The sequence below is a fragment of the Triticum urartu genome, chromosome 7 (assembly GCF_003073215.2).
Source record: "Triticum urartu cultivar G1812 chromosome 7, Tu2.1, whole genome shotgun sequence".
NCBI classification, from domain to species: domain Eukaryota; kingdom Viridiplantae; phylum Streptophyta; class Magnoliopsida; order Poales; family Poaceae; genus Triticum; species Triticum urartu.
In genome coordinates this window covers 41580838-41597060 of record NC_053028.1, presented here as the reverse complement: position 1 = coordinate 41597060, position 16223 = coordinate 41580838, and the positions used below count along the sequence as shown (strand labels likewise).

The following is a 16223-nucleotide window of genomic DNA, read 5'->3' as shown; positions in this document are numbered from 1 at the left end:
TCAAAGGCCAGAAACGCCCCCTTTGGATGCATCGGAGTACAGTCAGCTCATATCTGCGGGGCCGTTGCTGCCACTACTAGAACAGTATGCAGGTGTAGGTATGATGTGTGCTAAACAAAGAAGAGAACAGTTGCCATCTTCGCGATGATGAAGATGACATTCTACTTATGTCATGCACTGTCATTTTTTTGCAGGTTCTTATGACCAGAACACTCTTAGGGGGGGCCCGTGGCAAGTTCAGTCACAAGGCGCTAACGCTGACAAATGTACGGGCAGCCAACTTCAACTAGCTAGTATGGCTAATCAAGGTAATGCAAAACGAAAAAAGAGCACATACTGCTGTGGACATGAAAAATGAACATGAAAAAAAGATGGCAAAAGGACTCACGAGTTATCACGGGTGAAAAATGCAGAGCCTTCATGCAGCACGTGGCATCAGGCAGCACCCATGTACCTGCCATCGACGTCATACACAGGTGAGTCCATAAAAATAGTGAAGTTGCGGATGCTCAATTAGCACAAGGAGCATAGTTGACAACTACAAATTGCCATGACTGGACATCTACAATTGCCATGGATTAAAAACTACACTTGTCGTCCGTGGACAACTGTTGTTGCCATCCCGGCACACTGCAGTTGCCATGGAGGAACAGCTGCAGTTGCCATGTCATGGCAACTGCAATTGCCATGTAGGAACAACTGTGGTTGCCATACCGATGCAACCTCAATTGCCATGCAAGCAAAACTGCAGTTGCCACATAAGGGGCAACTGCAGTTGCCGTGCTAGCACGAACTGCATTTGCCACGAATTGACCAACCACTACTATGCTTACAGGTTATTACGATGGCGGTGACCCGGCAAACATCTCCTGGCAAGCTTCACAAATTGCAGGTGGAGCACGTCATTATGGTGTCACAGACCACACAAGATGGTCAAATACAGCACAACAAGGTAAGGGAAAAATCTGAACCACAAAAAACAGCGCTACATTTGCTATTTGTAGTTATTTGTAGGCAAAACAATGGTTGCCATGTTTGTTGAACAGTAGCTGCCATGACTGGACAGCTGCAGCTGCCATAAATGTCCATGCACAGACTCACTGCTTGCTGTCTGAAATGATGTCATGCCAAATCACTCGAAGATGGTGTGATCCGTTGCGATACACATGTTATCCAACACAAAAATCTTACTCTCGTACCTGTTTTTTCCTATTACAGAACCTACAACTACAATGCACAACGGCGCAGGAACATCTACTGCGGGGAGCTCTGAGCGCACGGAAGACGCGTTCCACCAGCCAGCAGACAATCATGCCGCAAACAATTTCGAGTCAGAGTCGGGAATGGCAATCATTCCAGCAATGCCGGCAAGCACCCCTTTGAACACAAGCACTGGCAACACTCGGGTAGATGGGACTACCGCCGATACTGAAGTGAATGATGAAACTGACAATGACGCACAAGGGGATGAAGATGGTGGGCAATCAGAGATCATGGTACCTCAGCCACCGTACATTGGGCAGAGATTTGAATCGTTCAAAGCAGCAAAGGAATACTACCAGACATATGCAAATTTCCATGGATTTGCGGTCAACACTGAGTACCATAGGAAAATTAAGAAAACTAACGAGTACAGCAGAGGTGAGATGAGGTGCCACAAGGCACGAAGGAACAAGAAGGGGAAAGGTGCTGCGCCTGTCATTCCAGAACGAAAGAGAGGTATCATTCTCAAGAATGAGTGCCCTGTCCGGTGTAAGCTAAACGTAGATGGAGCACAGTGGGTGGTCAATGAATATTTTGACGAGCACAACCACCAACTCATAAAGAAGTTCGACCTGGTGAAATTTCTGACCACCCACAGAGGGTTCACCCCCATCGAAAGGCAATTCATAAAGCTACTACATGATTGTAACGTCGGTCCATCAAGAATGGTACAGATACTGTCTCTCATCCACAGCAAAAAGGGGGACTCTGAGTAGCATGCCATACATACCGGCTGACGTCACAAACCTACAGGCCAGGTACCGTAGAGAGAGCAAGTTGGCAGACATAGAGGCCACAATTACCTACTTCGATGAGAAAGCCAAGGAAGATCCAGATTTCTTCTACAGGATAAGGTTGGACGATGAGGACCGTGTCAGGAACATGTATTGGGTGGATGGTGCTGCAAGGAGAGCCTACAAACATTTCCGAGATTGCATTTCATTCGACGCGACGTACCTCACCAATATGTACAAGATGCCATGCGCTCCGTTCATAGGAATAAATAACCACAATCAGTCGTTGCAGTTCGGCTGCGGGCTCGTCCGGAACGAAGACACGGATGGGTACATTTGGCTGTTCAAGACCTTCTTGGAGTGCATGGATGGTCTTGCTCCGATGAACATAATAACGGACCAGGATTTCAGCATGCGTGCAGGCATAGAGCAGGTCTTTCCGTTGGCAGTGCACAGGCACTGCAGGTGGCACATTATAAGAAAGGCTGAGAAGACGCTAGGACCGTTCTTTGCTGACCGTCCAGATCTGCACAAGGAATTCGAGCTGTGCGTGGACCACAGCTTGATGGTGGAGGAGTTTGAAAAGAGCTGGATGGCCATGACTGAAACACATCAAGTCCAAGACAACGAGACTCTTGTTAGCCTGTGGGAGAAGCGAATGTACTGGGTGCCGGCCTACTTCATGCAGTGCTTCTTCCCCTTTTTGCAGACTACACAGCGCAGCGAGGGGTTCAATGCTGTTTTGAAGCGGTACGTCAGCCCTGACAACTCATTGCTACAGTTTGCCAAGCAGTACACAGCTTTGCAACAAAAAATTCTGGGATCTGAGCTACAACAAGAAGCGAACACCGCGCTAAAGCAGCCAAAATTGCTAACATACTTACCGATGGAGAGGCAAATGAGCAAGATATACACCAACAAGATCTTTAACAAGTAAGTCAGTTGCGTTACAGTCTTATTTGCAGAAAAAGCACCAAGTCAGTATGTGCCTTATAGAGTGCAATGCAGTTGCCATGATTTTGTTGAAATGTTATGTTATGTGTAGTTAGTCTGCCATGTTATGTGTAGTTAGTCTGCCATGTTTGCTAAAATGCAGTTGCCATGTTCACTCAACTGTAGTTGCCGTGTTTAGTAAAATGCAGTTGCCATGTTTAATAAGATGCATCTGCCATGTTTGTTGAAATGCAGTTGCCATGTTTACTCAACTGTAGATGCCATGTTTAAATAAAAGGGCAGTTACCATGTTTTATGCAATGTGCTTCCATTGGGGAATGCTGTTGTGGAAAAATGACGATGTCACGTTGAAAATGTACTACAGTTGCCATGTCTAGTGTACTGCATTTGCCATGTATAGCGTACTGCATTTGCCATGTTCAACGTACTATAGTTGCCTTGTTCAATGAATTATGTTTGCCATGTTCAAACAAAATGTATTTCTATTTCCATGACAACATAAGGGGGTGCAAGAAAAAAGAGTGCGCGATAGTTTAATAGAAAACACACAAAATTTGCAGATTCCAGGAAGAAATAAAGCGTGCCAGCATGTTCACGGCTTTCCAGGTGGACGAACGTACGTTCAAGGTCTGTTCTATTTTGGGCATGTCAGATTCAGAACCTGAAGACCTGGACAAAGGAAGGAACTACTTCGTCACAGCCTTGATAGGCGAAGGCGAGTTCTACTGCCAATGCTGCAAGTTCGAACGGGACGGCATTGTGTGCTGTCACATACTAAAAGTAATGGACATGAACGCTGTGACACGGATGCCCCGCCATTTCATAAGGCGACGATGGACTTGGGACGCTGACGACGCGTTGGCGCCGCAGACAACACACGCAGTTCTGGCTGTGCATGACGAGAGACCAGAGTCAACCATGGAAGCCGTGAGGCACATTGTGCAGACAAAGAACTATGCGGAGCTAATTGATGAAGCGTGCAAGAGTGATGAGACAGCGAGAGTCGCAGAAAAACACAGGAAGGCACTGAAAAGAGAGCTTGATGAGATCAAGAAGAGGAAAGCCGAGGAAGCCTTACACCGGTTCCCCTGCACATCAAGCGTGCCTTCATCCATGGGGCCATCGTCTGAAAACTCGGAGATAGGATCTGGAACAGCAAGCACACAGACCCAGGTCAGGAACCCACCCCCTTCCATCACAAAGGGTCATCCAAGAGAGATAAGGTACAAGTCGGGATTGGAGATCCAAGCAAAACACAAGAAAACGAAGAAAGGGGCGGGCAATCCATGAGCAAAAATTGGGGCGATGTGGCATGGTCCTTGTGGACATTTTGTTTTGTACCCTAGATGATGAGAATTTATTAAAAAAAATTGGGAGAATGACTCTTGAGGGGCATCAGAAGTGGAAGGAAAATTCATTGAATGGATAAATGCAGTTGCCATGTTATGGGTACTTAATCTGCCATGTTATGTGTAGTTAATCTGCCATGTTATGTGTAGTTAGTCTGCCATGCTATTTTATACTAAATATGCCATGCTATTTTATACTAAATATGCCATGCTATTTTATACTAAATATGCCATGCTATTTTATACTGAATATGCCATGATAGTTGTAGTGGATCTGCCATTTTAGTTGTACTGGATCTGCCATCTTAGTTGTGCTGTATCTGCCATGTTAATTATGCTGGAGCTGCCATGTTGTTTGTATTGTATCTGCCATGTTAGCTGTACTGAAAATATGCCATGGTATTCCTGATGACTCTGCATGGCATATATTCCCATGACAATACGACGCAGTTTACGGACACGTAGTGTGTTGTGTGCAATGTATGGGAAACAAGTTGGAAACAGCGTAACGTGCATAAACCTCAGCAAAACGTTGTGGCTGCATGATCAACCTACCCATGCTAGCCGGTGCAGTTAGCGGTGAAAATGAAGAAGAAAAACAGCCAAAAATGTAAAACGACCATGACTTTCACTATCCATGTCTGATGAACTACATTTGCCATCTTTTCTAAAACATCGTAGACACGTTCAAAGCATCAAACCGGTGCTAGAAACGATGAAACCATTGTAATAGTAATGCCTAAAATAGGTTCACGTCCACACGTATTACAGAAACTATTTCAAATGTCGCTCACACACTACCACTACATAGTAGCCTACGCGGGGTTGTAGTCACAACATAGCACACAAAACATAGTTTTCAACGAGAAACAAGGAGATAATACCTTACATTCCTCGGCAACAGAATGTAAGGTATGCGTCCGGTCTGTAACGCCACGTGATCACTTGTACTTCTTGATGACTTTCTTGACAGCTTCCTCCACAAACTCGCGTGCTCCGGACCGCTTGTTGAAATCTTCATTCGTCAACCAGTTCCATGTGTGGATTTTCCGGAGCTCAACGACCGTTGCAGCTGTGATAGCGGGGACAATTCTTCCTTCCCACTTTGCAAGGTACTCTAGCGCGTGAAAGCCACAATCCGTCATGTGCGAGGAAAAGAGTCACGTGACCACGCAAAGAGGACAGACGTAACAAAAGATAGACTTCAATTTCAGATCTAACAAACAAAACAGGGATTGGATTGATGTAAATGGCAGATGAAAAGGAAGGAAGAAATTACGTGTTCCCTTGCTTCGCAGTCGCCACATACTCAGTCGGGAAATGCCTGATCTGGACCTTTGAGTGTTCGTAGTGACAGTGCCATGTCTCTTTGAGGTTCTTAATGAAGAATTCGACATGCGTGGTAAGGTTTGCATCATCTTTCGAACGGATTGAATCAAGCACCTCAACACGTTGGTTCTTTAGGTCAAGACAGATCGCATAGTGGTGACCACACTTGTCGTGTGGGTCATGTGGTGCAAGCTCCTGGAACATGGGGAACATGACCTGCATTTAAAAAGTGAGGAAATGAGAAGCAGAGTTCACGTAAAGAACAGCAGAGGGACAAAAAAATAGAATCACGTAGAAAATGACTGGTTATGGGTGGGGGTAGTTGAAAGAAAGTTGCCGTCCATGTGTGAACAAAAGTATGCCGTGTATTTTACTGTCAAGTTGCCACATAGTTTGCGCGGGATGCAAAAATCAATAAGTCAGTGTGCACGGCAGCTGTTGCCACATGAAAACAGCTGCCACGTAAACACAAGTGCAGATGATGGCAAAAAAGCACACCTTGTGAAAAAACAGTGCATACAGTGAAGGAGTACTCACATATTTCTTCAGTGTGAGCTTGAAATCACCGTGTTGGGCAAAGTTCTTCCTCGGGATTTTGTGGTGGAAGTCACCATCCCATATTTTGCAGGCCACACTGTAATGCATGATTGTCTTGTCGGCGCACACATCGGTGTGGTTGTTGATGTAGTCAATCCCGCATGCAAGTACATTCGTCGACATTTTGCCGTTTGGCCTCACGGACTCAGCAAGATCACCCAGGTCGATGTACGTCGCTCCGCATTGAATGACTTTGGTTCTGTCCAAACATGAGCTGTATGAAAACAATATAACATGGAAGAATCATGCCTACTAAGTAAAAAAAAATTATGAAAGAACTAAAACGTAAGCGGATCGTGCATAGAAAGTACGAAGGAGGTGAATGGTAAAAAAGGAGCAAAGCAAAATGAGATATTATGGGGTGTGGTCGTTTACGCTTTCAGCTCCTTCATGTGCTTGCCGCTGGACCTCGCATTTCCAAACCGCTTGACGATATCGTACAGCTGGGTCTGTTCCTTAGTGGCCCTGAATTCGGGCTCGTAGTCTTCCGCGGGAGGTGGGTGCACTACCCTCTGCTGCCTCACAGAACCAGGAGTGGCACTCCTAATGGTCTCCTCAGATACCGTGTCTGCAGCCACGTTGGAACTTGATTGCCCTTGCCCTCGTGAGGACCTCCTTTGCAATGCTGCCTCCTCAATCATGCTGTAAGTTTCGTCAAGTGACGGTGAAATCTCCTCAGGGGTGGCTGCAATGATAAAAAAATGGCTTATGATACCTAGGAAATCAAAAACAGATGGTTTGTGAGAAGATAGGGTGCATGATGTGAGATGTGGGTACAAAAAGTGGGGCAGTTGCCATGTGTGGTTAACTACAGTGGCCATGTCATAGCAACTACAATTGCCATATAGTTGCACTGTAGTTGCCACCTAGTTGGACTGTAGTTGCCATGTCACAGCAACTACAGTTGCCATGTTGTGTCAACTCCACTTGCCATGTGATTGCCGTGTGAAAAAATGCAGCATGGAAACAAAAAATCCAAGTGACATGGTGTGGCAGATCAGTTGCCATGTGTGATGCACTGTGTTTGCCATGTGACAGAAACTACAGTTGCCATGTTGAATCAACTTCAATTGCCACGTGGTTGCCCAAATGTCAAATGCAGCATGGCAGCAAAACAAAATGTAGGTGACATGGTGCATCAAATCCAGTTGCCATGTCATCACATGTCAGTTGCCATCACAAGCGAGAACCCCCGAAAAAATATGTTTGGGACAAAAGTCAAACTACAAAAGATGTATACAAGAAAAATCATAAGGACATGGCAAGTGTACCTTGCACAATCGGCTCTGCGAACTTGACAGCCTTCCTGCCCTCGACCATTGGCTGAGCCATCATTGCAGGCATGCCTCCTGGGAAAGCAAAGGCAACTGGCATAGGATCTTGCACCACCGGTTGATCTTGACTGATGCCAAGGCTGAAGCTCGGTGGGGTAAAGGCCATTGGGTGCCTCTCATTCCTACTGGCCGAACCACGAACGACTTGCGGGGCAGAATCCAAGGGTGAAAGATCAACAAACATATCTGAATCGGCCGCTACGGAATGATCGGCCTTATTTGCAGGGCGGGGCGTGTTGTCAGCGGTATCAGCCGCAGCTTTCATGAAAATCTTCTTGTTTGGGTTGTAGGGGACACCGACATTGACTGGGAGCCTGGAAGTGCGCAGATTTATGCTGGGGATTTCCACTGCGGGTAAAGGCGCAGTCTGCTCCGGGTGTTCACCTGCGTCGCTCGTGCCCGGCTTGACACCTGCATCAGTTGTGCTTGACACCTGCATCAGTTGTGCTCCGGTCTTCCAGTTTCTCCGTCACATTGCTATTGGCAGGTGGCGGGAATAGTGTGGACACAGGAACAAAACCAGACTCGTCTCTCCTGCTCCTGGCTACAGCCGATGCGTTCGCTATGTCTATTGGTTGCTTATGGGGGCTACGACGCCTAGGTGGTAGACCAGCACGCGAAACAGTCGCCTTAGCAGTATCTGCACCGACAGGAGCTGGAGCTGTTGTGCTAGGACTCTCACCTGTAGATGGCATATCCTTGTGAACTGCCACCTCGACCGCTTCTGTCGTGGACACAGGAGTGCCACCACGCACGCGCTTGGAATCAGTGTCAGATGAGCAGGAATTTTCCTTGCCTAGGTTCGTCTCGGGAGCGTCCACTTCAACGCTTGCTGATGGGGTGGCATGGCTCACAGCAGCATCCTTCATTGCCAGAAGAGTTGGCAATATTTCAGCTGTCCTGGCAGATACCGACTCGTCACTCCCCGATGTACGGATGCCTGTTGTTCTAGCCTGCACATCTGCAGCCGGCGGAGATGGTCGGCCACTTGCATCAGAGTTGGTGGGAGCGGTCAACAGTGCAGCAGCAGTATTGTCCCCTGGTGCCTCATGTACATCTGAGTTGCCCCCTGTTGACAACTTTGAATGCAGGCATTCGAGCGGGTCCTTACTGATATGCTTGGACCCACGCGTAGTATTCTTCTTCACCCTGCAAAAAAATGAAGCACATGAAAAAGGTATTTAAAATGAAACAAAATTATGTTTGCCTTGGTAGAAATCTTAAAAAAATGGAAAATAGGTGGAAAAGCTGGTAGTTGCCATGTAAGGGGAACGTGAGTTGCCATGTGTCATAATTAGCAGTTGCCATCCAGCAGCAGTTGCCATGTTAGCAACCTTGAAGAATGATAAAAATGTCTGATCTGCCATGAATGCAATTTCAAACCTAGGCGTGGGATGAGCTCACAAGCCAACAGTAAAAAGATGGCAGTTGCCATTAGGTACATTAAAGTTACCATTTGGCCTACATTCCACTTGCCATGTGAAAAACAAATAGGAGTTGCCACACGCTTAGAAAGGAAAGAAAGAACCATTTGGTAAAACAGTGGTTGCCACGTGGGGGGGCGATGACAGAAGACAATGTGACAAGCTAAATGAATGCATTGGAAAATCAAGAAAATATAGCGCTATGTCAATGAAAGCGGATGAAAAAACCTACTTCCTGACTGCCTTCCTCAGGTCTGGCAACACGACAGGATCCCCGGTGTTGGTTGTCGTCGTGCGAGGAGATGTCCTGGTGAAAGTGGTGTCACCGGCAATGGGGGCACCTTTGTTCAACTGAGCAGAAACACGGGTTGGCGTTGGTGCCTGTTTCTTCGTAACTGCTCGTCCACCAGCTGTCGGCTCGCTGCACGTATGAGATGGAGGGAAAAAAAGGTGGCAATTGTCAGTTAGCAAACTCATTGCCGCGTTTGACAGAACACAAGTGCAAAAAAGAGGATGAGTCTGTTCGAAGAAATAGACAAAGCAAAAAACTAAGATGAAAGTCGAACCTCTTCCTGGCAGCTACAGGGTCGGTCCTAGACCTCTTGCCAGCAGAACCCTGCCCAACACCCTCTGGAGCCATCCCCCTCTTTGATGGCAAAACCCCCTCGCCTCTCACAGCCGTGTGTTGTTTGACTTTATCCGGTTGGGAGACATCTGTTGCATCCTTGCCCTTGTTACCACCTGCGCGAACTTCAGCATGTTCATCATCATTGGTGTCCTCTTGCACATTATCCATGACATCGTCGTCATCCTTGCTGAGACCAGTGTCTCCACCTAGTTCATCTTGTGTGTCAGCAGGCTCCTGGGAACTGTTGTAGTCATACCGGCCACGGCAACCGGTTGGCCGGTGTGTACGTTCTGGGACAAATGAAGTGAATTGCCTCGCAACCGCGTCGCTGTCAGAGCCACTGAGGGACGTCCACCCCTCAACCAACTTCTCGAGCAAGCCGGTCATTCCAGATGCAAACTGCCCTATTAGCTGCTCAACAGGTGCCCTCACCTGTACACGAAACAAAGAGGCATCAATGACCACCCCGTATTGCAATCACTTGCACGACATCAAAAAATACTCCACGGCAAACCATAGATGTAGATCTTTTGATTACCTCGGCAGGGCAAGACGGAGCTGAGTGCACGTCCATCCACTTTCCAAAGTTTTGAGGCCCCCCAAACACGCTGTAGTCTATAGCATGCTTGGCCATCAGCTAGAGAGAACAAAACAAATAGCTAGGATGTAAGAGAGAGAATGATGAACACTGACTAGCAGTTCATGTGTTGCAAAAAAGCAGAACTAACCTGCAGTTTTCCATATTTGGTATCAGTTACCCTGTCTGCAGCAAGCACAGCCTTGACAGCATCGATAGTCCACGCAGAAACAGCAAACTTGTGCGTAGGCGGCGAGCCTCCTGTCCCAGTGAAATCCACGGTGGACAGATCAAGACAGTCGACATACATGAGCTAATGTACAACAATTTTAAAAAGAAAGAAAAATCAGTTGCGATCATGGTATTTTGCGAAAAACAGGATAATATATGTTCCTACGATCATCAAGTTGAAGTGCATGAAAAAGAGAAAAAAGAAGAAGTTGCCATCTGTATGTGCTAGTTGCCATCATAGTGTGATGGCAGTTACCATCATAGTATGATGGCAGTTGCCATATTGTCATGATGGCAGTTGCCATCATAGTATGATGGCAGTTGCCATTTTGTCATGATGGCAGTTGCCACATAATCAATATGGCAGTTGCCATCTTGTTATGATCAGGTTGCCATGCATGAATAAAAAGGTGTTAAAAAGAGTGTTCACAAAAAGGACCGGTAAAAAATACCATTAAATGCAGTCGACAACCCTTCTAGTACACCTTGCTTGAGAATGCATCATGCAGGAAGTCGGCAATGAACTTACACCAATTCATGTTCTTCACATCTTTCAGTTTCGCCTGCACCGCACAAAATTCAGGACAACGAGTTGCCGCGTTAGAAATCCAATGGAAAAAACATCAAAAAACACTGGCAGTGACTAGCTTGCACATCACATCGGAGCAAAAAAATTGAAGGAAAAATAATGTAGTAAAGATAGATCATTCACCAGGATGGGGAAGCATTTGTTGCTTGGGCGAAGAGAAGTGGTCGGTGCGAAAACGGCTGAGATGAGGTACATGAGTAGCTTCATCTTGAAAACATCTCCATGCGTCGTCATGGCCTGCAGTGAATCTGCCACTGCAGACGTGTTCGGCATGGATTCCGACCCAGGAAACAAACGGGGGAACAGCGCTTCCTCGATCTCATTGTTGACCTTGTACGGGACTTTGATATGTCCACGAGGCACACCCAAAGTGCAGAACATGGATTCCTCGTTCAGCGGTAGTCTTCCACGTCCCGGAATCACGAATTCCCTGGAGGCGGGGTCGTAGATCTCACCAAGCCAGTCGCATACAGGGTTGACAAGGTTCGTGCACCGAACAGCCATCATAGACTGCATACCCATCTCAGCAGCAGCCCCCTTCTGATCGTCGTTGAATTTGTCAGTCAACGCAGTCAGTCGTTCTTGGGAGGCTCTGTTGAGAATACGTTTCTTCTTCTGCAAAAAACAGACAAAAAGTGATTAGTTGTTGCCATGTTTTTGCAAAAAGAGATCAGTTGTTGCCGCGTTTTGCAATGTCATGAAATTTTAGTTCGTGTCAGACGACTACAAGCTCGAGGTGTCAACCATTAACATACAGCATGAGGAAGGGGGATGTGTGAACATTTACCTCATCACCCTCTTTTCTCCGTCCAGTTACCCGATTACGCTGTGGTGGATCCATGAAATCATCATCGTCGTTTTGACGATCGCCACGAGCCATTCTACTGAGATGGGAACAAACCAAATTGTCATGGTGGAAATGTAAATGCAAAGAGGTCAGCAAAAACTTGCCACATGCAAAGCATATGTATGGCAGCTGTTACATTTGATATGCAAATTCGGTTACCACATTATGCAGCCAATTAGCCACACTGTCTTATATGCAGAATGGCAACAGACAGTGTGTTCACACTCTATTTGCCACATGAATATACTATCTAGGTGGCAACAGGCACACTTGGTGTGCACAGTAGTTGCCGTCCAGTGCAGTTGGCTCTTGAATGTACATTGACTACCGATTGTGGCAACTATCACAGTGTGGTTACTATCACATATCATTCGGAAAAAACACTGGCCGCAATGAAATAGCATGATTGTGGCACCTATCACAGTAATTCAGCAATTTTAGTTGCCACACGGAAAAAGTGCGTGTGTGTGGCAACTATCACAGTACTTCAGCAAATTTAGTTGCCACATGGAAGAGCGTGTGTGTGGCAACTATCACAGTCATTGAATGAAAATAGTTGCCCTGTGTGAAAGCTTACATGTGGCAACTAACACAGTCATTTCAGTAATTTGTTGCCGCAAGGGGAAACACGTTTGTGGCAACTATCTCATTTGTTCAGGGAGTTAGTGGTCGCACAAACATGATAGTTAATGTAACTATCAAGTTCGCCTCATACTGCATTTTCAAAACCCAACTAACTAGATCTAGGGTTCAATGGCAACTACCTCGACTTCAAATTCACCCTCAAAATTCTCCCACGAACTGACTGCAAACACAAAATCGAACCAACGCGCATCAAAAACAACCCGGGAGACACCTGCCCAATCCATAGGCAAGACTAGTGCGTGCCTCCGAACAGGAAGAACCACGCCGACGATGCCGCCGCCGCGGCCGCGATGAAACTGACCAGTGCAACCAAAAAAGGCTAGCAGACGACTTCGGCACCGGCGGGAACGCCGACGCATCGACGAATCGCCTGAATCTCTACGAATCTCGATCGAGGAATCGAACAGGGAGGGAAGGGGGGGAATGCAGGAAGGGATTGCGAGAGTTATAGCGAGCAGTATCTTCAACCCGCAGGCGCTCCGGCGAAGCCTCTCCGTTCCGGCGAGCACCACCGACAGCCCCGAACACCGTTGATTCTTCCACCTCCGCCGTCGCCTTCTCCCCTCGCCTTCTCGTTCGATGGTTTGAAATGCGAGTAGGTTCTGCCAGTAACTGCGGTGCGGGTGAGTAAATGGAAGCATGAGGGAGAGGGGGCAGAGGCGTGCGATGTGTTTGACGTCAACCGCGGTCGAAGCGTGGCATGCGGGCGCATTGCAGTTCCACCGCACGACTCCGATGGCAACCGCTGACCGCGGGATGGCAACCAACGTGCGGGCGAACTTACTCGCACACCGCACACGTGCCTCGTCCTACGTGGCGCAGAAAACCGCCCGGTTTGTTCCAAGATTCATGCACAGAGCTGCCAATGGTGATGCTTGCGTGTGGTCGGGGTGGTGAACTCCCACACGTGTGGGCGTTAACATTTCCGTAAAATATTTGGTTTCATGGCGCCTAGCTAGGTTGTTTTGTAGAGGACTTATGGATGTACGACAAGGTCAAAGACTAGAAGTCATTGCATGTCACTCGAGCATCTTTGTTGAATCCTTGGGCTTTGGAAGACTATGGCCTTGAGAAACAAATATGATGATTTGGTTCATACGGGTGGTAATCAAAGAAAGCTTATGTCCCACATTTCATAAAACCCAATTATTATCTATTTGACCCACAAGCAATTCTAAAAGATCAAGGTTTTCTGTACAGCTAGAAAGAAACCTATAAGAAAAAGAAGCGGGTTAGAAAAACATAGATAATTCTAATAATTTAGCCGAGTATACACAAAAGGGAAATGTTCCATTATCGAATACGGATTGCATGTATTTCAAGACAGGAGGTTCTTTTTAGAGAAGAAGAATCTACTTCAATGATATATGCCCTTGGCTATGTGCATCATCCAAAGCAATGAGAATGTATTATCCCCCCCGCTTTCAAGAAAAAATTATATATCCATATTCTTCACAATTTTGTCTTTAAAAAAACTTAGCAAGAGAGCGGTTAAAATTCCATTTTAGAAGAATAAACTGACAGCATCACGACAATGTAGAGATCACACTAACTGGCCACAGTATGCATCGATTCTTCAAATAGATTATGTCGTCGCCAAATGCAATAAGATGTGGATGGATTGTAAGAATAATTAGTCTATGACTCCATGGTAAGAAGTCAGCACATAGAATGATTAAGATGACATATAACCACCGCACTAGAATGAGTGAATTATATGCATTAGTAACAAGAGTGAAAATTGACCCCATAAAAGATTATTACAATGGATCAAATCAAAAGAAAGCATAGTCCATTTGGAGGTTAAGACAACAAGAAAAAATACGTACGCAAGGACCCATCATACGCACCAGAGCCATAATCAAATATATGCATCTAATCATCAGTTTATTTTTGTGGTGACTACTCAATTATATATATTATAGTATAAATCGATCAGTAGGAAAAGAATGCACAACATTAGGTTGAAATATATATATATGCATATCGTGGAGGCTCTCAATTCAAATTTTTATGGTGCGGACGACTCTGATTATTTAGAGTTTATACTAACACAATTCGAGAAGAAATCACCATGTTCGACGACATAGGATGAAGTATATTTTGCACAGGTGTGGTGATTAGAATATACGCATACTTTAGGTATGAAATTGTGGTTCTCAATAAGAAATAAACTACAATTGACTGATACTATTTGCACTTTGTATGAAATTCATGAGAAGATAAACACTAAAATAAATTATATATACAATAAATACTTGATGATTCGTATAATTAACGAAAACATATGAAACTCAAGATGGTATAAAGCATCACAGACATGATTAGCATGAATAAGATTTGAAGAGCGTGAGTCAGAGAAAATATTTAATGTAAAAGTTAGCAAGATACACCCATATGGGTGATAATAAGGTAAGCATCTATGGCCCCCTATGTAGACAGGATATTTCATTAACAGAGAAAGGCATCTAAGAGTGTCGCGGTTATTGACTTGAGTGGGAGAACATAATTTTAGATATGCGATGTTCATGTTTACATTTAATTCTTAGTGAGGGATCACTAAAAAAACATATTGCTGAAGTGATACAAAATGTGGGGCGAGGAGAAATGGGTCAATGAGGGGGAAAATGATGATCTGTATGAAAGCCCATTTATGGTATTGCATCTGTCTTCCCACCTCACGCATAAGGAATTTCTTCAAGAATATAATGCACTAGATGTTTCAGTGTGGCTTTAGTTTTGTCCATAATCTTTTTATGTGACATATAATTTTTGGCCAGTTAAATCAAACAATAGTTTATTGGGAGGCCGTATAGTGGTCAGAGGAAACAATCAAGAAGGGTTATTCTAGCCGCGCAAATGCGCGGGTGGCCCTGCTAGTTACCATTAACATGAAAAGTGACATTGCCTTTGTTGCACTCAATAACGGCCCCTGCAGTATTAAGAAAAGGTCTTCCAAGAATAATAGACATACTATCGTCCTCAGGAATATCAAGAATAACAAAGTCCGTTAAAATAGTAACATTTGCAACCACAACAGGCACATCCTCACAAATACCGACAGATATAGCAGTTGATTTATCAGCCATTTGCAAAGATATTTCAGTAGGTGTCAACTTATTCAAGTCAAGTCTACGATATAAAGAGAGAGGCATAACACTAACACCGGCTCCAAGATCACATAAAGCAGTTTTAACATAATTTCTTTTAATGGAGCATGGTATAGTAGGTACTCCTGGATCTCCAAGTTTCTTTGGTATTCCGCCCTTAAAAGTATAATTAGCAAGCATGGTGGAAATTTCAGCTTTTGGTATCTTTCTTTTATTTGTAACAATATTTTTCATGTACTTAGCATAAGGATTCATTTTGAGCATATCAGTCAATCGCATACGCAAAAAAGATAGGTCTAATCATTTCAGCAAAGCGCTCAAAATCCTCATCATCCTTTTTCTTGGATGGTTTGGGAGGAAAAGGCATGGGTTTCTGAACCCAAGGTTCTCTTTCTTTACCATGTTTCCTAGCAACAAAGTCTCTCTTATCATAACGTTGATTCTTTGATTGTGGGTTATCAAGATCAACAGCAGGTTCAACTTCTACATCATTATCATTAATAGGTTGAGCATCATCATGAACATCATCATTAACATTTTCACTAGGTTCATGTTCATTACCAGATTGTGTTTCAGCATCAGACATAGATATATCATTTGGATTCTCAGGTG

General features: G+C 45.1%; 1 protein-coding gene across 1 annotated transcript; it reads left to right on the top strand.

Moving 5' to 3' along the window:
- The first annotated feature begins 448 nt into the window (after positions 1 to 448).
- LOC125518286 (protein FAR1-RELATED SEQUENCE 5-like) lies at positions 449 to 4241 on the top strand. Its single transcript, XM_048683176.1, has 6 exons — positions 449 to 476; positions 836 to 952; positions 1219 to 1931; positions 2017 to 2613; positions 2707 to 2930; positions 3512 to 4241. The coding sequence occupies exons 1-6, from the start codon at positions 449 to 451 to the stop codon at positions 4239 to 4241; spliced, it is 2409 nt and encodes an 802-aa protein (XP_048539133.1).
- The last annotated feature ends 11982 nt before the right edge of the window (positions 4242 to 16223 follow it).